Source organism: Triturus cristatus, chromosome 10 (genome assembly GCF_964204655.1).
Source record: "Triturus cristatus chromosome 10, aTriCri1.1, whole genome shotgun sequence".
Taxonomy (NCBI): Eukaryota; Metazoa; Chordata; class Amphibia; order Caudata; family Salamandridae; genus Triturus; species Triturus cristatus.
In genome coordinates, this window is record NC_140593.1 from 1,000,146,734 (window position 1) to 1,000,171,662 (window position 24,929).

General features: G+C 44.1%; 1 protein-coding gene across 1 annotated transcript in view; it reads right to left on the reverse strand.

Moving 5' to 3' along the window:
- Positions 1–20,007, reverse strand: part of GRAP (GRB2 related adaptor protein) — a 720,202-nt gene extending 700,195 nt beyond the window's left edge. The window contains exon 1 of the mRNA XM_085628995.1: positions 19,481–20,007. Coding sequence (XP_085485121.1) covers positions 19,481–19,576 — 96 coding nt within the window. The 5' untranslated portion in view covers positions 19,577–20,007. The remainder of the gene's footprint in view (positions 1–19,480) is intronic.
- Positions 20,008–24,929: the final 4,922 nt, after the last annotated feature.

Here is a 24,929-nt window from a genome sequence, read left to right on the forward strand (position 1 = left end):
GGGCGCCCTGCCAGGGTGTCATCTGGGTGATGGGAAAGTAAACAAGCATTGGCATAGCCAATAGGTCTCGCTTTTGGGACCTTATAAGTGTTTAGCCATGCAACAGTTGATGTTGTTGCACCAAGGATATTGTGCTGCATAACTAAATACTTATAAGGTCCCAAAAGCGAGACCTATTGGCTATGCCAATGCTTGTTGAATGAGTATCTTCCAAAAGATTTTACTACAGAGCACCTGTTTTGTCTCGAGTCTGGGTTATGTTTGAATGTCCCATTGGTTTATCAAAATGCACCACGAAGAGTCGGAAGTGATAATAAATGCATTATACCCAAATGACACTGCTGCTGCATATCTGCCTCCAGTTAGGAACAAACATGAAGCGAGCCCTTGCAAATGGGTCAACTGAGAACTATGCACCAACCTGCTCCCAATGGTACCCTTATATTCTATGCAAGCTTTGGTTACCATTCTGCGCCCGCCGATCTATCCTCTGCTAATGCCCACGAACCCCTCTGCTACAACCCAGCTGTTGCCAGTTAGTACTGGGCACCTCCAGACCTCCACGCGCCTGCCAGTCATCAACACGGATTCTGGCCCTTCTGTCGTCACAGAAGTGTACATGCCAGAATGTCCAGCCTTCCTTGAACCATAGAGCCTGCATAAATCTGTAGGCCATTTTGCATTGGGATGGTCTCAGAAGCCAGCGAAAAATACAAGTAAGAAATATTTTTCGAAACTACCAATGAAGTTGGTTAGCAGCAATATGTTTTCAGAGCACTCTAAATGTTCCAAAAGGAGGTAAATATGATAAACGCCACAAGGGCCATGATACCGTGAGTTTAGTTTTATCATTTGCCCAACTTTTAAGGAGCGGGAAAATAGCATTCGGTTTCAATCAGCCTGTAGGTTTCCTATGCAAGGACGGATTTCGAATGCAGACACGTAGCCTGTTTTCTGCTTTAGTTATGTGTATTAGGCTTAGCTGGCCAGGGACCTTTTAGGGAGTGCGTACGATCTATCGCCACGTCTGACTCTATGATCCAAACAAACTTCCGGTGCTGTCACTGCAGTGTTTCAATTAAGTCCTGCCCCTGGAAGAGTGTATATCCGCCTGCTGCATCTCCCTCCTGGATCTGGGAACACACCAGAGGTTTTAAAGCTGTGAGTGTAAAGGGTGAGGGAGCTTGTAAACTTCATTACTCTGCCTCACTGGAGTCTTAGAGTGAAAGAACAAACCAAACCCCCTGTCTTCACCATAGTTCGCCTCATAATGAAGAGTGCATTAGTGATGGAGGAGAAACACTGGGGAATATCCAACCCCATAAATGTCACCTTAACATTTTTCATGCTCGTCGCACAGAACCGCGTTGACACATAGGATAAGGGTAGGGTTGTATACCAAGATTCCAGTCCTGTGCTTGCACCTGTCAGCCTAACTTGTTATATGATTTGAAACGGTGAAGGTTTGTTTTCATACAGCCGTTTATACTGAGGCGAGTGCTAATAGTCATTTTCAGGGAAGAGCAGGTCTAGAAACTCAGACGATTTTGAAATAAGTGGTGACCCGAGATCAGAGCCAACAGTTTTTTTTCAAGATGCATTGCACGTGGGAAGGTTGCATCCAACACAGCATCCTATATGTCAGAAAGCCAATACACCCCACCTGCCTTTATCTTTGAGGTCATGCTTGGTACTGTGTATCTTCTAAAAAAGTTTACGTAAATATGTGAAATTATAAATAACAAGGACTGTCAAAACCAATATATTTATATATAGTGGAGATGTGCTGGTGTTGTTGCCTTTTCAAAGATAATTGCTGGATTAACTATGAAGTGGCTGACTGGAAATTCTGTGGCGAGGAGCTGTGTGGCGCCTTCCTTTCAGATTTCGAGGCTGTGGGTCCAGTGGGCCTCGTCTACGATGCTTAGAATTTGAAATAATAGCCTTCGCTCCTCCGTGAGCCAGTTATGGGCCTCTGTGACTAGGTAAGCACGGTCATGTTTCTGTAGGTTTAAACAGCAGCAGCCTGATTTTGAAATCTCTTGTGTCAGCTTATAATCTTTACAGTGAGAGACATGTAAATTACGTTTCAGTAATCGGAGCATGAAGTTTCAATACCGATAGACCCTCTGTTTCATTTGCAGTATGCAGTCTTGCCAGGATCTCCAAACCATTCACAATTGCATGTTGTTGCCCGTGGCAAAGGTGCTGATTTGTGGTATGAAGTAGAGGGTTGTGTTGAAGGTTATTCGCACACAGGGAGAGCGAGAGGAAAGCCAGATGGCGCCTCTGCGCTGCGAAATTGAAAGTGATCGCGATGCACTTAATGACCCGTGAAAGACAGATGGTGGCTGCGCGCGTGTACGCTCGCGTGAACGCAAGCGCTAGGCCAGCCAAAGTGTGAGGTTGCACTTTGAAAAACCACCTACTAAATGTCTCGCAGGGCAGCACATGCGCTGGCTCAGGCGAGACCTAAAAAACAAACTTGGATAGCCTTCTGTGGGGGAAGCACAGATGCAGCTAACGGTGTAACCATCAGGCGCGCAATGCCCATTGGGCTCAAAGGACTTCAGCTCCACCCCTCCCCCGTCGTGTGTGTCAGCCCGGCTGAGACAGCTTCCCGGGCACACACACACACAGCCGCACCCGAGTACTTTATAGGTCTTTAAAAGTCAATTTACTTGCTAATGAGGCTTTGTTGTGTTTTCACCCCTTCTTAGAGCCCCTGCATCTCCACTCTTCATATTGCTGGAAGAATCACCCCCCTCCCGAAATTTTTAGTAGCCCCCACCGAAATTTGGCTCTAGTTGCGCCTCTGGCACCCATACAATAAAGAACAGCCCACCTGGTGCCAATCCTACCTGAGCCACACTTGTTAGTACACACATTTTAGAAAGATCAAACAGATATAAGCTATACTGTTCTCATTAGAAAAGACAGCGCCCCCCAGCCAGCCACATGCAAAGTGTGTCTATGAAAGCTTTTCATAGAAGCAACCTGCATGCCACAAATTCCAACACTGGTGGGTAAAATAGCTCGGTGGGCTTTGCACTTGCAGACAAAATCAGCCTGTAAACTGCAAGTCAGAAGTTTAAAGCTATGCACGTTTTAACTATATTTTTCATGTTTCTAAAGTTGAAAAAAACACCTTCATTGAGTACTTAAAACCATTAATGTTGTATTGTGTGCTATAAAATAGTAACCATGTCTATAATTAATCACATAGCCCCACACAAGAACAATTTATATTACGTATAGTTTATTGAATTGACTTTATTTTTATCTGCTGCCTTTAACACGGGAACTAACATATATGGATTGCCCTCACTTTTCATCTGGTGTCATCACGCATATTTTCTACAATTTTCTTCTGGAAGTCCTTCATATTTTTCAGCTTGTAAAAGAGAAATGTTTTCTCTGTGTATTCATGGTGAACGTGTGAAGGCAGAGAGGGCCCGATTCACAGAACTAACTTAAGACAAAATCTTAAACTTACTACCATTTTGGTATTCACAGAATGCACTTACTCATTTTGGTATTCACAGAAGGCACTTACTCATTTCGGTATTCACTGAAGTTAGGAGTCCTAACTTTAGGACTTCTAAATGCCTTCTGTGAATACCGAAAATCTTAAAGTTAGGATTTTTCTCAGTTTAGGGGTAGTAAAGTTAGGACTCCTAACTTTAGGGCTCCCAAATGCCTTCTGTGAATACCGAAAGTCTTAAAGTTAGGATTTTTCTCAGTTTAGGAGTAGTAAAAAAAATTGGGTCCAGAGTGTCTTTGTTTCCCCCCCTCACACCCACCCCACAGGCAGTCTGGAAGCATAACCTTAGTTCGTGTCCTGTTGGGGCCTGCGTGAATTCTGACACCTATGCCATTGGAGAAATTATTGATTGCCCTTTAACTCAGGCATTCTAAGGTGGGTGTGCTGGTAGGGGAGATAGGAGCCCCAACCCTCATGCTGGTCTCAGGCAGCAGCTAAGCACAACTTAGTACACTATGTAGAGCGTAAGGTAGTACTACAGTAGTGATACTTACTATAAACTTGCAATTGACGAATCTGCGGGTGGGGATCACCACCTCTCCTGTCTATTCTATAGGAACTCGCCGCACATGTAAATGTACTATTTAGTAGTAAATATGAGGGAGGGAACCAGGGAGGAAATGGGGAATATCTACTACAAAATGGGAAGGGTTAAGGGAAAAGTAAGGAGGGATTTAGAGAGGGACAGGTGACTACAAACACTCACCCACACAAGAGTAAGCCCATTGTTCTTCACAAGCGACACTTCTAAAGTTAGTAGAGCCCTAAATGTGTCAACACAGTACTATATGTATTCCAACTCAGTTCTGGAAAAAGTCAAGCACAACTCGTGGTCACTCATAGGTACTGCAAAACACTCCCATAGACAAGCATTTGCATAGCCAATAGGTCTCGCCTTTGGGACCTTATAAGTGTTTAGCCATGCAACACTTGATGTGGTTGCACCAAGGATATTGTGCTGGATAAGTAAACACTTATAAGGACCCAAAGGCGAGACCTATTGGCTATGCCAATGCTTGTTAGCAGAGCTACAAGCAAAATTAGTGTCAACAATACTTTAGTGCATAGAAATAATTTCAACATTTTATACTGTAATGTACAAGTAGTGGTTGAAAACAATGCTTCCAATGTAACATGAATATAACAAAACTAAACTTCCAAAAACAAACACGTTTAGTTCAAAGTTCTGCAAAATATCATATTTACATTTTTACACATAGACGTTTACGGTTTGCTCCGCAAACATAAAATCACTAGTACATACTCAGGGAAGTCTCCAGAAAATCAAATGCCGTGAATCAGGAGTCTTGGGTGAAAGGCATTTGTGGTGGGCAGTTGGAGCCAACCACGCACTGCAGGTGACAGCCTGATTTGCCGGGTGTTGAACCCTCAATGCGGGTGACACCCTCAAATTGCGGGTAACTTGACGGGTCTGCTGGGCACTCGGTAATTTTGGTAGAGAGAGGCTGAAGAATTCTATTAATCCTAAAAGGTGAGGGACATCACCTCACCTACAATGGGGGTTCCTGGTTGGTTGAGCGACAAATGTATTCCCTCCCTCAAGATTATCTTGAACCAGGTGTGTTTTCTTAGTTACCATGTTAGTTAGTGTGTAAGAAAAAAATGGCAGCTGTAGTTACTCTCGCAAATTCCCTGTTTAAAGTTTTGCTCAGCTGTACTACCCACAGTCTTCCTGTATAGTCTATAGCCAGACATTGAGGTAGACATTCCCATCTAGGAACACCATTGGTTAGCAATTCTTATTCCCAACTCCTCTCGAGGTACTTTTATCCTACATATCGGTCCCAAAACACAAACTCAGGACACATCCCACTCCATGTCAATTTGCTTCGGAGTGGTTGGCAAGCAGAGGTATCCTGCCATTTGTCAAGTCATGAAAAAGTGCCAGCCAATTGCCACACTAGAAAGGTGACAGCAGAGAGTTCTGAAAGTTTGTGCAAATTAGATTAATCAGTGGGAAGAGAGGATGATCAGCTATCTCAGCTCCGATGTCAGCTAAAGCGATGTGTAAGAAGATTTAAGGGAGCTGAAAGGACATGTTTTACAATGTGTTTTGAGGTTATAATGGTATGAAAAGGTAGGTAATGAACAAATTGCAACACTGGTACTTGGAAACCTGCATTCAGAATTGGAAAATAAAAAGGCATACCAGAAAGCAAAGTCGTGTGGACCAAAATAAAAACCAAGACCGGCAAGCAATCTCACACCTCACATGGAACAACTAATTAATTACCAGTAGCGGAGATTAATAATTCAAACACCCCACCCCGACATTTTTTGTTTTCCTGAGTTAGAAATATAAAAAATATGCAATATACTACTGTGAATGTTGCAATCCTGTGTGACTGTTTTTCTCATTTTCCAGCAGTTTCCTTCAGTTTTGAACTTCTCGCTCCCATGCGCCTCTCAAATGAGGTGAGTCATCCAGTCTTCAGTTTTCCACGTTTCCACCTCACAGCTGTCGATTGCTGGCACGATATCAATTTTACTAAGCAGTTTCGTTTCCTCTAATGGTTATCGATGTGCGGCGCGCTAGGCCTCGGCAGCGCAATAAAAGCTGCGGCTAACGTGTTGTTCAGAGAAAGAGTCCCGACTGGGACCCGGGGTGAGACAGCCAGGTGGCCCTCCTCCCATCTGAAGTGATAAATTGGATATCTGGAAATAGCACGGCTCTTCGAGCGGAGAAGCAGGCCTAACGCGAATCTCTTTTCTGGAGAAACCAACCCAGCGTCGCATGTGCAGCTGCCGCGACTGATTGAGCGAACACTTGGACATTTAATCAGATGAAGGCTGTCAGACGGAGCCAGGACCCTTCATTTCTATTTAGAAATAGACATGATAAGCATGGCACGCGCTCGGTGCCAGGAAAATAAGACGAAAACAAAATAATAAGGTCGGGTCTGCAAGTATTTGACATCACCATCAACTCAAAATACAGAATAAACGCAAGAGAACATGTCAAAAACATCTAGGCCCCGAGTTATGAAAACAGAAGTTACGTAGAATTGTAAGCTATGTGTAGGTTCGCTTTTAAGTTATGGCTCCTGTTCCCGAAGGTGTAACGGAGCACAGTGGTATTCATTGAGGATAGTTTTCGTTGTCCTTAGTTTTTGTATTTCATGAATATGTATAAATATATCTTTTAAGTTATTGCCCACAAGAAACAAGTGATGGCATGGAAGACGGGAGCTGTGATGGAAGCGCGTGCCCGCACGCGTAACCGCAAGCTCTATGCCACAAGTAAAAGCGTGTGGTAGCATTTTCTGAACCGCACTTACTTAAAGTCTCGCCAGAGCACCGCATGTGCTGGCTCAGGCGAGACCTAAAAAACCAGAGGCATGGACTTAATACAACACTGCATAAGAAGTAATGTTATCAAATAAAATGAACTCATCTTTTAAAATATACATATGAATTATGTTTAATGTTACAAAATGTACATAATTAATGAATCATTATTTTATTGTTTTAAAATGTAATAATGTAATTTAAAATAAAAAATATTTTAAATAGTTAAAGCCTTGTTAGAAAAAATAGAAATAATTTTAATTGTTTTAACAAGTAACTTGCAATAACATTTAAGAAATATTAAACAAATATAAAAATTATATTGTGGGTGGAGATGTGTAGAGGTTTTTTAAAAAATGTTTTAGATAAATTTGATAAATATATTTATATTAGTTAATTATTTAATTCACATTTATTTTAATGAGTTAATGTACTGTAACATTTTACCTCATTAGTTCTTTGTTAATAGTATGTTAAATTATTTTACATTTATAGTTTATATTAAAATACTGTTCATCATTTATTAAGGAAAAATAGACTTTTATAAATATCCCTATGCTTGCCCATAAGGAGATTTCCATCATAGTAGCGGAAATGTCCACCTTCTTGTGAAAAGTTACTAGTAGTAACTGTGAACTTGTAAAGTCACTCTTAAATGTCTCCAATCCCTGAACTGATGGGGTGGAGACATGCTAGATTACATATTTGTAAATTTGCACTTGGAAATGGGGAATATCACCAAAAGAGTTACACCTAGGAGCAGGAGCTATATAGGCCAAGTCGGGGTCAGGGATAGGTGAAGTACCAGGTCTTCAATTTCTTGAGAAAATTCAAGACCTGAGGAGGAGGCTCTGATGTGCAGGGGCAGGTCGTTCCAGGTTTTAGCATCGAAGTAGGAGAAGGCCTAGTAGGATCTGGTTCTGGTATGTGGGGGGAGGTGAGTGTAGGAGTCTGGCTGAGGTGTCTGGTAGGTTTGTGAAAGTTTATGAGGGTTTTGAGTAACCTGGGGCAATGTTGTGTAAGGCTTTGTAAACGTGTGTGAGGAGTTTGAAGAGTTCTTGTTTGTGGTATGGGAGCCAGTGGAGTTCATTGAAGTGCTGGGTGATGTGAGGATGGGGTGGGAGGTTGAGGGTGACTATGGCGAGAGCTTTGTATGGTCTGAAGCATCCTGGTCAGTTGAGGGTTGATTCCAGTATAAAGTGCATTTCCTCAGTCCAACTTGCTGGTGATGAGAGCCAGGACGACGGTTCTGCAAGTTTTGGTGGGGAGCCATTTGAAGATCTTCAAGAATTATGTTTATTAAACTTAAAGGAGAACAAATGCAACATCTCATTCCCTGGGCCTCCACCAGTACACATTGCTTGTTTGGCTGTATTTGTTTGAGGAGTAGTGGTGCAAAGCATAAATGTTTGATATTGTGAAATTTTAGCTCCCACCTGCCCATGTTCACCATGTGATAAATGACCCGTGTCTGCTGATAAGGTTGTGGATTTTAAAGCAGTGTCTAGTTATATTGAACTTTTGCAGCACAAGTACTTGGGTGATCTGTTGATTGTAGAGGGGTTTCGTTTTCTCTTTTCTTCGCATGTCAGTTGAATTTTGGGGAGAGTACATAAGAACTTCAAATGAAGGGCATACAATCCTAAATTTAAATTAAATCAAATTCTTTAATAAAACATTAGCAAACTCTGGGAGATCCAAATATATAGGGAATGATCTTCCTCAGCTGAGGGAGATTAGTTATTCAAACTAAATTTAGTCAGCAGGAAAAATCAGTTGTGTCTCATACAAACCCTTAGGCAAGTTCAGTGAGTTACAAATTACCAGTTCCTGTGCATTTAAAAGAGAATATTTGTCTCTGTCTGACACTGCAGTGTTAATGTCACAGTCGTTTGACGTAACTCCTTTCAGCCCAAAAGGTTCCAATACGCTAGCATACCAGCCCGCAGCAGAGCACAGTATTACGTCACAGTTTGCGTTGTTCCTGGAAGTCCAAATCATCAGTCTCTGTGCCGCAAAATGGTTAAGCAAGCCTCTCTAAAGCAAAGGGTCTCTCTGGTTCAGTTCCAAAGTCTGAGCAATTATACTCCGGTTAATTCCAGGGTGACACCCCATAGCATCACCAAGAATATCGGACCACTCTGTCCCATTGGTTGTCTTCAATAGAATGAGATGATTTAGTAAGCAAAAAGTATACAAATCCGGAAGAATTAAGTAATACATAACATGTAATTTCCTTAGAATCATTGTAGGTTCCGTCATATGAACAATGTGGCAATCAGAAAATCGATGATTTTATGCTCTCATCCTTTGTCTGCTAGTTTCTCAAGCATCTGTTCTATCATGTAACAGTTTTTGTTTCCAGTTCGGTCAGACTGTGCTACAAATGTCAAAGAAAGCAATTGAAAGTTAGAACACAAGTGGCAACTTTACGAAAAGTTCCCATAGGCTTCAGACTATTCAGTTCATAAATTCACATTTGGAAAAAGAAGCAAGATTTGAGGCCTACATGAAATACAACTCATGCACAATGAAATTGTGCTAAAATATGAATCTTGCATTGCATAACATATGGTATAAATCTTACAATTAAATGTATTAATGTTCTATAATATCGCAATTAATTCATGTAAATATGGGGTACTCATAACATTGTAAAAATATCACGGTCACTCACATACATTTTTTGTAAGATTCTCTTGCACATCATATGTTATTAAAGCATACATGTTTAAAAGCATAACAATTAGAAGGATTTGTGAAATGCAATTTTGCTAAACCCGTGTAGCACTTACTTTTCTTTCGTCCTTTTCAGTGCACACGTCACACAATTTAATGCACTATTTATCTCTAATACATGAAAAAAATGTATTCTCACGTATACATTTTATCGTTTCTGTAAATATCATATTGGTTAGTTGCAAGATCGTGTCATTAAAGTGTTAAAATTCACATCTATTTATTAAAAATAAATGTAACATTAACTCATTTTAACATTCTGCATGCTTTTACGATGCAGCATCTCAATTAAAACAAAGTTTTGTCATTTCTAGAAACATGGAGCTTAACACACGTTTTGTCATTCTTCACGTAATGTAGTGTCACAAAATCGTTTTTCTTTGTAAAATGGTGTAAATTAATTAGAGGAAAGATCTCTGCTCTCTCACACCGAAGCTACCAACCATGCTGGAGACACAGCAAACATGACTTCGCCCACCACGCCGACCGAGACTGCGATGACACAACTCCAGTGCATTCTACCTAATATTTGATCACTCAGCAAACATGCCATGGAGTTCTGGGACATGATCTCATCCCTCAGCCCGGACATCAACTTCCTCACAGAGACCCGGCTGAACCCGCCTCTGCGCCAGACATCACCATCGCTGCACCTGAAGGCTACAAGATAACACACCGGGACCAAATCAATAAACACAGAGGTGGGATTGCCATCATCTACAAGGACCATATTTGCTGCACAACCTCCTCAGATGACCCAACCCCGATAATGGAGCATCTCAATTTTAACTTCACACTGATGGAAAAGGCACCATCAGAGGCACTGTTGCATACAGAGCAACGGGACCACTTCCCAGCTTCTGCAATGCCATCTCTAACCTCACCGCCCTGATCGCCATCAACTCCAAGCACTACATCTTCCTAGTAGATCTCAACTTTCACCTCAATGACCCAGACGACACCAACACAACTGACCTCCTGTAAAGCATGAGCACCATCAGCCTCCAACAACTTGTCACTGACCCCACCTAAATCGCAGGACATACACTCGACCCCATTTTTACGTCTAGCAACAGAGTCAAGTACAGCCATGTCTCATAGCTCACCTGGACACACCACTACAGCATCTCAGGATCTACCAACACTGGCACCATGGCCCCCAGCTCCACTTACAGAAACTGGAAGAAGATATCAGAAGATCAGTGGAACACCGCTCTTAACATCCACCTCCCGGACACATCATCTGACCCAGAACAGGCTGTGAAGAACTTCTCCCAGTGGATCACGAAAAGTGCCAATACAATTGCCCTCGCCAAGCCATCCAAACTTAAAGTACCAGCCAGAAGAGCCAGCTGGTTCACCGGGGAGCTAAAAGCCTGCAAACGCAACTGACAGCAAGTAGAAAAGAAGTGGCATACTAGCATAAAGACATACCACCTTCCAAACAGCACTCAACCAGTACCACTGCCTCCTGAAAGAAACAAAGAAGAACTCTCTAGCAGACTGCATAGAACCCAACACAAACCACTGCAAGGAGCTCTTCGCCATCGTAAAGGAGTTCTCCAACCCTGAAGCCACCAGGAATAACATCACCCCCTCCCAAGAACTGTGTGACAACCTAGCAGATTTCTTCCATGACAAGATCTCAGCCATCTACGAGAACTTCAAACCCAAACCTCCTTGCCGCCGACAGCATCAGCCTACTCACACCCATGAACACAGATCCCGAACACCTGCTCACCCGTTTGGGCCCTCTCACAACTCAAACCACAATCTCCATCATGAACTCCATACACTTGGGAGCACCCACAGGCCCATGCCCCCACATCTTCAACCTCAGGAGCAAGACGATTGGCGCCAAGCTCAAGGAAATTGTGAAATCCATTATCACCACTGCTTCTTTTCCTGAGGACTGGAAACACGCTAAAGTGAGGCCCCTCCTGAAGAAACCATCCACTGACCTTTTAGATCTGAAGAACTTTCGGCCCATCTCCCTGCTCCCCTTTCTGGTGAATGTTCTCTAAAAGGCAATCAACTAGCAACTCACTGAATACCTGGAACACTACAACCTCCTGAACCCCTCTCAATCTGAATTTCGAGCCAACCACAGCACCGAGACAGCCCTGATCACAGCCAATGACACATCAGGGCCCTTCTGGACCACAGCAAAATAGCAGCCCTCATCCTCTTGGACACGTCAGCTGCCTTCAACACCATATCCCACCACATCTTGATCAACAGACTCCACCAAATCAGAATCCAGGGAGATACACTCAAATGAATCACCTCATACCTCACAGGAACAACCCTGAGAATCTGTCACCCCCATATACCTTGGAACCCAAGAAAATCATCTGGGGCATCCCACAAGAATTGTCGCTCAGCCTCACCCTCTTCAACACATACATGACCACCCTGGTCAACACCGTCAGATTGCACACACTCAACATAATTTCCTATGCTGATGACACCTTGCTCATCCTCTCGCTGTCAGGAGAATCCTCCGCCAGCAGAGGCAAATTCCACTGAAGTAGCCGACTGGATGAAGGACAACTGTCTCAAGCTCAACACGGACAAGACGGAAGTCCTCATCTTTGGGAATAACACCTCGCCATGGGACAACACTTGGTGGCCTGCTGAACTCGGCACATCAACTGCCTGACAGACTGCGCCCGTAAAGATGAGGATTGGGTTTGTCTGAAACGTTCTGTATCAGAAGCCACTGGGGAAGTAACTGGTCATGGCAATGAAATTGTATTGCATGTTGAAACCCATGAACATAACTATATATTTCAGCACTGTTATTTGTATGAAAATGCTTTAATGATGTTGTGCAGAATAATGTGACAATGGTACTGCCACACTGTTGCGTGTGCTCCTAATGTTACAGAAAAACAATAAATAGTTTAAAAAATAATAATACATTAGATTCAATGGTAAACTTCTCCAAAACATTTAAGGGGATTTCAAGCAATCTGGGTTAGCAAATGCCACGGCCTTCTTTAATTTTAAAAACATATACATTATTTGTCTTCATGTCTGCTTGTGGAGTGTGAACCTGTCCTACTTCGCTTCCACACATTTCTAGAACTTGCTTTTACAAAGTTTGTCAAATTCAGAATTTTTACAAACCGTGAGGAAGCCTTGCAAAATGTACGCTTTTACAGGGCGAAATAAAGCAAAACTGTTTTTGAGGAATAATTCATCAGGAAAAAAGTTGGTTAATTCTCCAGTAAAAAACTTTTTTTAATGAGAAACTCGCCATAATATGAAGTTCGGCTAGTGCACACAATTCCAATTAACAAAAGTTAAGAACCTCACACAATGCAATTCCAAGGGTGATAGGGGGCCTAAAGGCAGCCCTGATGCACCCCCAGAAAAGGTAAGCATGCACATGTGGTGCACACACATGCCCTAAGGGCATGTTTGCGCGCCACAATGCACTTTGAAAAATGCACTTTTGTGTATTTTACAAAGGAATCGCAAATTACCATCAACATGAAGTTGGTGGTAATTTGAGATTCCTAAATGCAAATTTATATTTAGCGATTGCTGCATGAATTGCATTTAGGGAATCGCAAATTGCAATTCCCTAACTGCATTTGCAATTTGGGTAATTGCATAAAATTGCGATTACCCATATTGCGAATGCCAAGAGTTTGATACATTGCAAAAGCCTTGATACATCTGGCCCTTAGATGCTCACACAGCATAGCTACAGCCAAGGTTATAATTTAGGGGGTTGCAGCTTAGACCCCTGGCTTGGTCCTTGCAACCCCTTGCTCTGCCTTTGCAACCCTGGCTTCAGAGGTGGCAAAATCTGTGTAAGGAACACTGGGGCAGCTCGACTTGGCTGGGGCTCCAGTTTCCTTGTTTTCTGTCAATTTTTTATTGTACTAGCAGTGAATGATATTATATTCTTCACTCTTAGTGTAATACAGACTTGAGTTCAGTTAGTCGAAATATGACCCACGTTGGCAGCTGAGGTAGGTAAAATATACTTTTGAATGAATGTTGTGTGTGTTTGCGGGTGAGAGTGTGTTTATGAGAGTGTGAGTATACGTATGTGTGAATGTGTAAGCATGTGTGTGTGAGTAAAAGTAATGGTCAAGTGGGTTGTTATGTCACTTCTGCTACCCCTGGTACTTTGTGAATTGAAGTTCATGGCTACCGCTCAGGATAGAGAGATTTTATAAATTGGGGCTGCAGACATATCCCATAGGCTGAGGCAGTGGCGGCCGTCATAAAGAAAGGGTGGTCAGGCGGGTGCGGTCAGGCGGGAGAATACAATATTAAAAATTAGAAATAAACGTACATTTTGCTGCCGGCCGCCTCCAGCGTCACGTCTCGTCTCATCGCGCTGCCTCTTCTCTTCTTCCTGGGTCCCACCAGCCTCTGAGACAGACTCCCTGTCCAATCCCCACGCTGCAGAGCAGTGCGGGAATTGGTCCGAGCAGACAGGAAAGACACCCTGCTCAGACCAGGGAGTCTGTGACGTTTCTCCAGCCCAGCTGCTAAATGCAGCTGGGCTGGAGGAAACCTAAGTGGCCATGTGTGTTTTGGTCAGCCTGAGACAGCCGGCCAAAAACACATGAGCACTTAGAGAGGGGAGTGCACCAGCACTCCTCCTCCTCCCTCCCATGCCTCGGCTCCACCTCTCTCAACACCACTGGCTAAGAACCGGCAAATGTAAAATAAAACGATGCAAGAACATTGCGGAGGAGCAGACACTGGGCTGAGGTATTACATAGAACTAGGGTTCATAAAGTAACAAAAAGATAACATGTAGATTAAGACATGCTTTCATGAACTATTAAATGACAGCCATATCCAAAAGTGCACACTGGCACTAATTAAATAATAACAGCAATATATGTCCTCACTTCAGCAGAGCTATCACTTAAATGTTAGTTTTAAGCTTACATTTCAAATGCACTTACCATTTTAAATTGTGTTTAGAACATACACTATTTTTCTCAATTGTTAGCTTGTCTTATGTCGATACAATCATTTTGCCCTCAAATATTACGTTTTCATTTTTGGTAGTAAACTCATTTTGCCTCTGGCACTTGCTTGTATTTTCTGAAAAAGCACAAAATTTGCACTCAAACAACAACTTTAATTTTTGGTAAATAAACTATTTTCCCTCCAACCCTTGTATTCTAGTATCTGAAAATAAAGTCACTTTGGCCTCAAATACCAATTTTTCCACTCTAACTACGTTCTACAAAATAACATATTCTCCTTAACTTGCAAGTGAACACATTATGCACTTAAATGCTCACTTTTCAGTTTAGTAAGGAATCTCATTTCACTCAAACAAAAGCTTGCAATTTTCTATAACTACACACATTTTGCTTCAAATGCAAGCTGTTCGCTTTTTCAGTAAACATTCTTATTTTTCTCAAAGGAGAATCAGGGGAGTCGAAGCTGGACCTGATTTGGGCCCATGCTAAACACCTCCAGGAGGCAGGAACAACACCCCTCCGCAGGTCAGTGAAAAGGTAGCCACTAGCCACCCAATCCGGGCAAGAGGGTGCAAGCGGTTGGGGGTTCAAAAGGGGCACAGGTTTAATCTGGTGGTCACTGAAGCCCCCGATCTAATCGAAATCCCACCCACCCATGCCAAAGGGGAGCGGGCGTCGCAGCTGCGAGGTTGAAGGGAAGGGGGGAGCGGAAGAGATCCAGAAAAACATCAAAAAGGGGATATTACTAGAAGGAGATGAGCTGCTCACACAGTGTCCTTGGATGCCTCACAGCAGGGACACAGAGTGAGCAAATGACAGCACACAGCCATAGACAGAGTAGAGGAGATGCTTACACAGGGTCCTTGGAATGCCACACAGCAGGGGCACTGAGAAGCAGGTGAGTTGCCAGCACAGGTCCAGGGCAAGCGGAACGGAACTTGCAACCCGGGCCGGTCCTAACGGACGCCCACAAACTCAGTAGCAAGGGAAGCCTGGAACAGCACAACACGGAGACCTTGCTTAAAGGGGCACCTCGAGCTAAGATAAGTGCTGTCATAAAAGGACTAACGCCAAACTGGGAGAACAATGCATGATGTAAAAAGACATGGATGTTTAGGAAAGACCAACCAAAAGTTGCGAGATGCATAAACCATGTTAATAAACTGCAGCCTTTTTATCCACCAAACCATGTCTTCACTGGAATGATTGATGGGGATAGGGACGCAGTTGGGCAGGGCATTAAGATGGGGGGGGGCTCGCCCCTGGAAGGGGTTAACTTGCCAGTTTCTGAACATACACCACTTTTTTCCTCAAATACTAAATGTTAATGTTTTGTAAATCCTCCAATGTGGGCCCAGAAACTCTCTCGTCCTTTTAATCAAGTACTTACCTGCTCTGGTGTCACAGTGGTGCTCCATTACAAACCAATGTGTCATCCTTAAAACTGGGGTCGCCTATCATTTACCACTAATGCTCCCATGTTGTTAATTGTAGCCTCCAGACACCACAGTACCTTATGCCAGGGATCCCAGTTTTGTGCCAGGTATGCCACAAGAAGCTATACTTGCTCACCACATGCCAGTGGTTCAAACTGGATTCCAGGGTGGCACTTGAAGCCATAGGGGTATTTTATACGACTGATGTTCATCAGATTCCAGGGATGGCTCCCAGAAGTAAAGGAACACCACCAGATGTTAGCAGTAATCACAAGATCCCAGCGACGCCCATTGTGTGCCCTCAATGGCAATGACCTTATGCCAGGGTGGACCACCAGAAGGCATAGATGGTCATCTTATGCCAGAAATGCCTGCATATACACCCGATGCCGACTTTTTCCTTGGAATGATCACATTAGGCCTCGATTGTCCACCAAATGCTAATGTTGCCATATACATATCACATATACAAACCTTACCCTATGGATGCCAACCCTTATTTCTATACAACTTTAATGCAACCTTAAAGATACAACTTTAGTCAGTGGGTTAGGATCCATGATGCGAATACCTGCCGTACATGTGCTGACATTTTTCTTGAGAGCATATGTAAAGCATGAGAGATTCACTGTGTGTGACACTGTAGGGACCTTTTCAGAAGTCCCGGGGCAAATAGAGGTTACTGGGCTCAGATTGTAACAACAGAGGCCCTTTAATAGTGGTGACCCGGGCAATATTATACTATTGATGTTAAACATAGAGGTATTGAGACAGTGAGTCTGTCAGGCAACTACGAAGATGGTCAAAGGAGTCAGCTGATGAGAGAGGGCTTGCAGCTGGAATGCAAGATGGTGACTTGAGAGTGTAAACAGCCTGCACACTGAGAGAGGGAAAAGAGCAAGAAAAGCAAGAGCACTTGGACTGTGGAAAAGGTCAGAGATAGTGTGAATAGAGGCAGCAAGGAGACGTTGAGGAAGACGAGAAAGACAAACATCTCGACATTCACCCAAAGTCCAGAAATTGTGATGAATCAGCGGCCATGTTGAATAGAGTGTCATTGGCTGCCATGTCAGCCCAGATGCATTCAGGAAGCTCTAGAATGGAGACAACTGAGCGGTCCTAGATCAGCTCTGCTCTTATGGAAAAGAGCAGTGCATTTTATCACACAAAGGATAAATTAGTGCAGCTTTACACTAGGATAATACTCAGTGGCGGCTCCTCCGATAAGGCGAAGGAGCATCGCCCCACTACTTTCGGCAGTGGAAATAAAGGAAAAATAGAATGATAATAACTGGTTGTTATTATCATTTTATTTGTTCCCACTGCAGCGGGACAGGTGGGTCTGCACTGCTCACGGAGCAGGGGGGGAGTAGTGGCACCCTCCTAAGTGCAGAATGACTGTGTAGCCTGCCCTCTCGGGCGGTCTAAACAGTCATGCTCACTTTTCATGTTCTCCATGCAGACTGCATTACAGCCTGCGTGGAGAACATGCCCAGGACCCCATCCCCTGGCTGAGCGCTGAACCACGGCACTTAGACCAACCACAACGCTGCATTGCAGCGTTGTGATTGATCAAGGGAGCCTGGGTGTGCTTCCTGGTTCCTGCAGAACAGAGGGACGATGACAAGGAGGGTGAGGAGGTAAGGTAAGTTTTATTTATTTTCTGTACTTTACCCCTCCCCCCCAGCACCCCGCCCTCCGCCCTGCCACCCCCCAATCCGTGCTAGCCGCCACTGGTAATACTTATAAAATTACTCAGCAGCAAGAACAGAAGCTTTTTAGGATGATTAAATTATTGTCAATTAATAGTGCATTTCATGATTGGTCTCCCACTCGCTGTTCCCTATAATTGCTATTCTGACCCCTGAGTACTAAGCATGATCGTGCTTAGAGGTGGGTGAGCCAACAAATTAACGGGGAGAGTAGAGCCAAAGGTCTGTCTTGGCTCTAAAAGCCTGAGAAAGAGTCGAACCATGAAAATATTTGGCATGTAAAGCAAGCGACAAGCATCATGTCAGACTATGGTAGTCTCTGCAAAAGTAAAAAAGTGAATTTCGTTAACATGCTCAAAGGTTTTACCTTAGCGCATTGTATTATATTAACAAATTGATAGGTACTTTTTAAAATGTTATACCCTTTAACCATCAACTGAGAAACATTCATGTTTCTGGTCTTACAACAATGCCGCTTGTGAAGTAAAATGAAAGTGACTTGTCATGGGTACCGCACACGTGGACTAGATTCTTTTTATACATTGAGTTACATTATAGTCTATTATATCAAACATAAGAGAGGTTTTTGTATAGCACACACTATGAACTCACGTGTTGAAGGTGCTCGCATATGTGATAAGGAATTAAAATGAGGCTCGTTGAAATAAAATAATTGCTTAAGATCACACAGTTTGGTCAAGCAGAGAAGCCAGGATTGATCCCCAGTTTTATGGTCTCATCTTATGGTCTTACCTTGGCGCAATCCTTCAATTGCAAGATTTACATCCAAGGCCACCTCTTTGCCTATAATCTCTGAGGGCTCGGCTCGTTTTGAGCTATTGTAGTCCAAAAGGACACTGAGCTGAGCCAAGAGCCAGAGCCAAGTTAAGTACTTACTGCAGCAAGAATGATTTTGAATCGCCCGGCAGGCTCTCCTCCAGCTCCTTGGCTGAGAGAGCTTCACTGGCTACCAGCAAGGGAGCGATCCAACTTTAAGATCTGCTGCCTCACCTACAACGCCTTAAATGGCAAAGGCCCCCACCACCTCCAAAAGAAGTTCACCAAACAGGTATCGGGTCGTAATCTCAGATCAAATTCCTTAGGACTTCTAAAGGTTCCCCGAATACGTCTCTGTCGCACTGGTGGAAAGGCTTTCTCGTACCTTGCCCCACACTATTGGAATCAATTGCCTATTGCCCTGCGCGAATGTACCTCCTATAGCATCTTCAGAAAACAATTCAAAGTCTTTCTGTTTTGGTCTTTGTATCACTCCGACTCTGACTTCCTCCATCAGCTTTATCACTAAGTAAGCGCCGAGATGCCCGCGGGTGAGTCGTGCGCTATAAAAATCCCCTTAACATTCCATAACATAACAAGTATTGGACTCGAGCCCGGCTCGAGCTTTCAGTGGCTCGCCCACCTCTATTTGTGCCTGTGGTACGGGTCGCTAGCCCTCCATGACAAACTTGCTGCTCACTCTAGTGCAAGCGCTTTGACTTCTAAGTTTTGATATAGACCTCAGCTGCGGTCAACAAATACACAGACATAGTTTTAAAACATTTATAATGACACCCATAGCACCAGCTTTAAACATTTCTAAAGTTAAAACATTTCATCATAATTTTTTGCGACAACCAAACCGAATGTGGAAGCGGTGCCCACGCGCCTGCCACCAGGGAACATGTGGTGACACAATTAATACATGTTGTTATTTTTACTACAGGCAGAAGGCCATGTTCCAGTCACTCGTCAGTACTAGGCGTAATGGCTCACCTGACTCACGCTTCTGCCTGGGCCCTGGAACCTAAAAAGGGAGACTGCGGGGGTTGAACCAGCCCAGCAACACCCTATAACGAGCCAATCACCCATTCTTGCCAGGACGGAAGCCCAGAGGAGCCAGATTGGACTGTTCGCTCAAGTTTTTTTTGTATGGTTCTTTTGGTGCAATGTCAAAGCAATTGCCTCAAGGCTCGTTAAAGTTCTGCCAAGTTCTGAACGGACGTATGAAAAAGGCGAGGCCTGTGAGTCGACTTCCTGGCAAATGCTTGCACAGATGGGGCTGACTCAGTTGAGATGACAAGACATGCGAGGGCAGGAGACGAGGATTCTCTCATTTCCTCCGCTGAGGATGCAAGGGTTCCTGCCTCCCCCTGTGCGGGCTGTACCACTCTCAGATCCGGCTCTTAGATATGAAAGGGCTGGGATGCGGCTGGCTGCTGGCCAGGGCCTCCGGGTCGTTGTAATTCATCGGAGCGTAGGGATGGAGCGGCCAGTCTGACCAGCTCGGCGGAAGCCAAGTCCGCTGAAAGGAGCCATTCATAAGTGAAAGAGTTAAAAGGAGGAGCAACAGCTGAGCTCCTAATCGGCCTTCGTGTGCCTGACAGGGCGAGGAATCAGGATGCAGGTGTGGGAAGGGATCAATAGCGTCTTGCTTGTGGGACATACCCTAGTTTCCGGAAGCCGGTGCACCGGCGAGAAACAAAGGCCTCCGGTTCTACGCAATGCCAGGAAAGTATCGACTGACAAAGGCCTCGTGTCATTCTAAGGCGCGCGCGTAGAGGCAACGAAGGAAGTCTTGGGGCCTCTTACAAGTGTATTCATTCAGACTAGCAAATGCAATCCTATTAGCTGCTTTGTAAGCACACATGCCAATAGTCCCGATTCCGACGGGAGACTCACGATTTTTTAAGTCCAAAATGGTTTATTTGAGCTGGTTCCCGAATCAAATTGCCTTTAATTCAATAGAAGTAAATGGAAGAAAATACAGTCTCCAGCTTATCTTTCAAAAAATCTCCCGCTTTCCGCTTCAAATTTTTTTGCCAAGTATGTGGAAGTGCAAATTGGCGTTTATGGTGTGCATAGACGCGCACAACACCCCCGTGGGACAATACCCCTGTGGTACTGCTGAGCTCCTTTCAGTGGCGGTAAAAAAAGGCAAACCCAGCAGGATTTGGTGCGTTAAGTACTGATTCCTCCAGTTATGCCTCATTTCCGGGGCCGGACTGCAAACCACAAACAGCCGGTGCAAAAATATTTAAAACAGCCCCGCACTGCGAAAGGCCCACAACTACACTGGAGCCAGGGGGGCTTTGTATGGTTGTTCATGCAGCCAATCCTGCTCTGAAAGCTGCCCGCTAGTCTGCAGTGCACCAGGAAATACCAGAGTGGCAGAATGTCCAGTCTGGCCCTGCTCATTTTAAAGTTAAAAACTCAGAATAGGAGTTTGTTTTTTTACCACACCGGGTAAATATTTCACCCAGAGCAATGGCACTTACTGGGTTCAGTACATATATTTTAAGCAAACCGGGGTCTAGGTAGAAATGCACTGTGTAAGTGCTGGTAATATAACACAAAATACCCTTTCCAGACTGCAGTCACCAGGTTGCTGCAGGAACTGCAGGTCATATCCTTGCCGGTTGTATGTATGGTGGTGAAATGGATGCCTGAACAACGCATGCCTGTACCGTGCGGTCTCAACCACGACCGCAGCTTTACCACACATGCCTTTACCATGCATGCCTTTACAACCCAATTTCGCGGTAAAGACATGATGGGTAAAGAGGCATTTGCGTGCTAAAAATCATACCCCTGCCCTGTAAACTGTACCGTTTCCCCCTGCCCTGCGCCCTAAAAATTAACCCCACTCCCCAAATATTACCCCAACCTCCCCCGTCCTGAACCCTAAAAACTGTCCCCTACTAACCTAAAGAACCCAGACCAGTGCTTAATTTGAGCTGGTGCTGAAAGGTGCTCAACAAGCTGCAGTGACCTCCTGGTCAGAGCCCTGGCACTTAATATTTTACAAATTAAGCACTGACCCAGACCCAGCCCCCCCGCCCTGAAGCCTAAAACTGCCCCCTGCCCATTAAACTGTCTCTTTTCCCCTTAGCCTGCACTGGGCCCACAAAATAAACCCCATGTCCCAAAAATGACCCCGCCACAGCCTTCCCCTCCCTGAGCCCTAAAACTGCTCCCTGACCTATAAACAACCCTGACCCCCTCCTGAGCCCTAAAAATAACCCCACACCAAGACCCAAAGACCCGGCACCAGCTGCACTTACCTCGCCGTGTCCTCTCCTGTCCTCTCTCTTCCTGTGCCCTCTCATCCGCTCTGCAACTAGACCGCGCATTGCCTTAAACACACATGTGCGTGGTCAAGGCATATGCATAGTTAAGCATGCGTGGTTCTGCTTGCGGGGAAACGGCGTGTATGGCTGAGCCAGCGTTTTTAAGGCTCTTTCCCTTCCTTGCCCAGTTCTGCATGTCGTTGCAGATCTTTAGTGTTAGACTTTGGCTCCATTTTCGAGTGGGTGATTTCATTCTGGAGTTTGCTTAGGGTTCGTTATTCTGTGTTTGGTGGTAAGCACAACACCACCACAATTTCCCGCTGGAATATTTAATCAGGTGAGACATGGTGAAATGCATCATTGGAAAATGTGTGTGAAAAATGTGGCCCATGCGGAAATCAATGCTGTGAACACCGATTCCACACGTAACTGCACATTTTTCCTGCACAAATTCAGAATAGGGAATATTTTTTGCACCCGGTAAATACCTCACCCCAGGATGCTGATATTCACAAGGTGTGATAAATACATCCCCCTGTACTGGGACACTCATAATCGATGCCTTAGTTCTTAGCAGCTTAAATCGATCAATTGGAAAGTTCCTGAAGCTTCAATAAGAGAGCAACCCAGTGGCGTAGCTAGCCCTTTGGCCACGATGGCTGCATTGTAGAGTGGGAGGGGGGTGCTGGCGATTGCCGCCCTGAGATGGCAGGTAAGAGTGGGAGGAGGCCGCAGCCCCCAAAACTCGTGCCGCCCTTGGCGGACCGCCCCCCCCCTCCCCTCGCTACACCACTGGAGCAACCTCTATCACACTGGGCCAAACCACTGTTGCTTGACTCAGTCTTTGCTATTGCTGAGAGGTGTAAAATGAGGACTGCTAACTTAAGGTACAAATCACAGATTCTGAACTTCATTTCAAGTTGTGAGACACTGAGTCATCATTCTTTTAATTGCTAATGCAACTGTTTAATCACCTCTGCAACGGTCTGCAGCATTTTGACCATTGGTTCCCAATCACTGCAATTGAACACAAGCATTTGCAATGCAATAGGTCTCGCAGTTTTGTTTAGAGTTAAAGCTATTGGTGTTTAATGGAATGTATTTTACTTATGTATGAGAGAGTGTGTAAGTGATAGAAAGGGAGAGTGAAATGGCATATAGAGATCGTTATTTGCGTATATAAGTGAGAGGTATTGTGAAGAGAGAGAGAATGAGACAGAGAGTGAAAGAGAGTTAGAGAAAGGTAGAGTTAGATGCTGGCGGCGGGAGACACTTGTAAAAAGTATTGTCAGGGTGAAGCTGCTCCCAAAGCTTCTGAATATATTTTGGCATCACCCTCTTTTATAAGTATACTTTTGTGATGCAAAGGAAAAGGCTTTGGACGCATTATGGTGGCTAGTAGCACGCTCTCATTTGGTGCAGTGTCCGCGGGCAGCTGCATTGCCTTGATGAGCTCGCCCACATTGCTGTTCCTTGTGGTGCTCCCTCTGCCTCCCCTCTCCATTTAACACCGCTGCAACATCCCCTGCATGATAGGAGCTAAGCAGTAGCTGGAAGCCCAATGTGGACGCATCATGGTGGCCAGCAGCACGCTGTAACCTGGGCAGCTGTGTTGCCCTGAAGAGCTCGGTCATATTGTTGTTCCATGCGGTGGACGCTGGGCTCGCCATCTCCCTGTAGCACCCCCCAAACAGCCGCAGCGCAAAATGAACAAGCATCGCGGCACCGACGCTTTACATTTAATGTTAAAAGTAAAGCGCGGGTGCCGCGATTATATCAAAAGTAAAGAAATAGATTTTTTTTCTATTTCTCTACTTTTGGTATAATCGCGGCACCCGTGCTTTACTTATAATATTAAAAGTAAAGCGCGGGTGCCGCGATTATACCAAAAGTAAAGAAATAGAAAAAAACATCTATTTCTTTACTTTTGCTATAATCGCGGCCCCCGCGCTTTACTTTTAATGTTAAATTTAAAGCGCGGGTGCCGTGATTATAGCAAAAGTAAAGAAATTGATGTTTTTTTCTATTTCTTTACTTTTGGTATAATCGCGGCACCCGCGCTTTACTTATGACATTAAAAGTAAAGCGCGGGTGCCGCGATTATACCAAAAGTAAAGAAAACATGCTACAAGACATGCTTTAGTAGGTGAGTTTTCAAAGTGCTGCTGAAGGCTGGCGGTTCGCGCGTGCACGCTCGCGTGAACTCAAGCTTGTCGCCAGCCAGCAGCACTTTGAAAACTCACCTACTAAAGTCTCTCCGACAGCGCATGCGCGCTGACTCAGCGAGACCTAAAAAATTAAAATGGAGGCATTTAAAAATGATGCAAATGCACAAGTGGATATAAAAAACTGTAAACATAATTTCAAAAAAATAGATTTATGCTTGCATATGCCTTTGTTATAAATCTTACAAAAAAAAATTTGGAACAGCCGTTCGATACAATGGGTATGAACCTTAAATTGTGAAAATGGAACACATGGCAAGCAACAGCAGAAGCAACAATGCAGCAAATTCACACCGTTATAGAAACCCCCATCATTTGACTCCCTGGTTGCCTGGGGCAGCGTCTGTATGTCCTACATTACATTTTTTTAAAGTAAAAAAGCAATTGACAATTTTTCACCTCTTGACACACTTTTTGTTGGGCGATTATAGCTTTGCCCAGTTTATGACCTCCTCAAGGAAGTGCATTGTGGTGTCAAATGACCTTTCCTTGACCTCTCTAAGTATGTGTGTATTGGTTTGAGGATGCAGGTTTTCCTTATGGTGGTACTGTATAGGGCAGGGGTATCCAACCTTTTCTGCAGTAAGAGCTACTTATGTTAAATGAAAATTATCCTGAGCTGCTAATATTATATTATTAGAATTGTAATACAGATCATCAGAAAAGGTTATTATTAGTGCCACCATAAGCAAGATTACCAGCAGTAGTCATCTCACTGTATCAGGAAAGGTTGACTAGTAATGTAAAAAAAGGTTTTATTAATGTAGAATGTCTCTATATATGTAACACACAGCAGCTATAGCTGCAATGCTGCTGACATCAAGGTAATGACATTAGTAATTCATCTCCCCAATGCCGCATTACTTACCCTGCAATATCAGCTTTAAATATATTTTGGAAATTCAACTATTTTCCCCAAATATCAGCTTA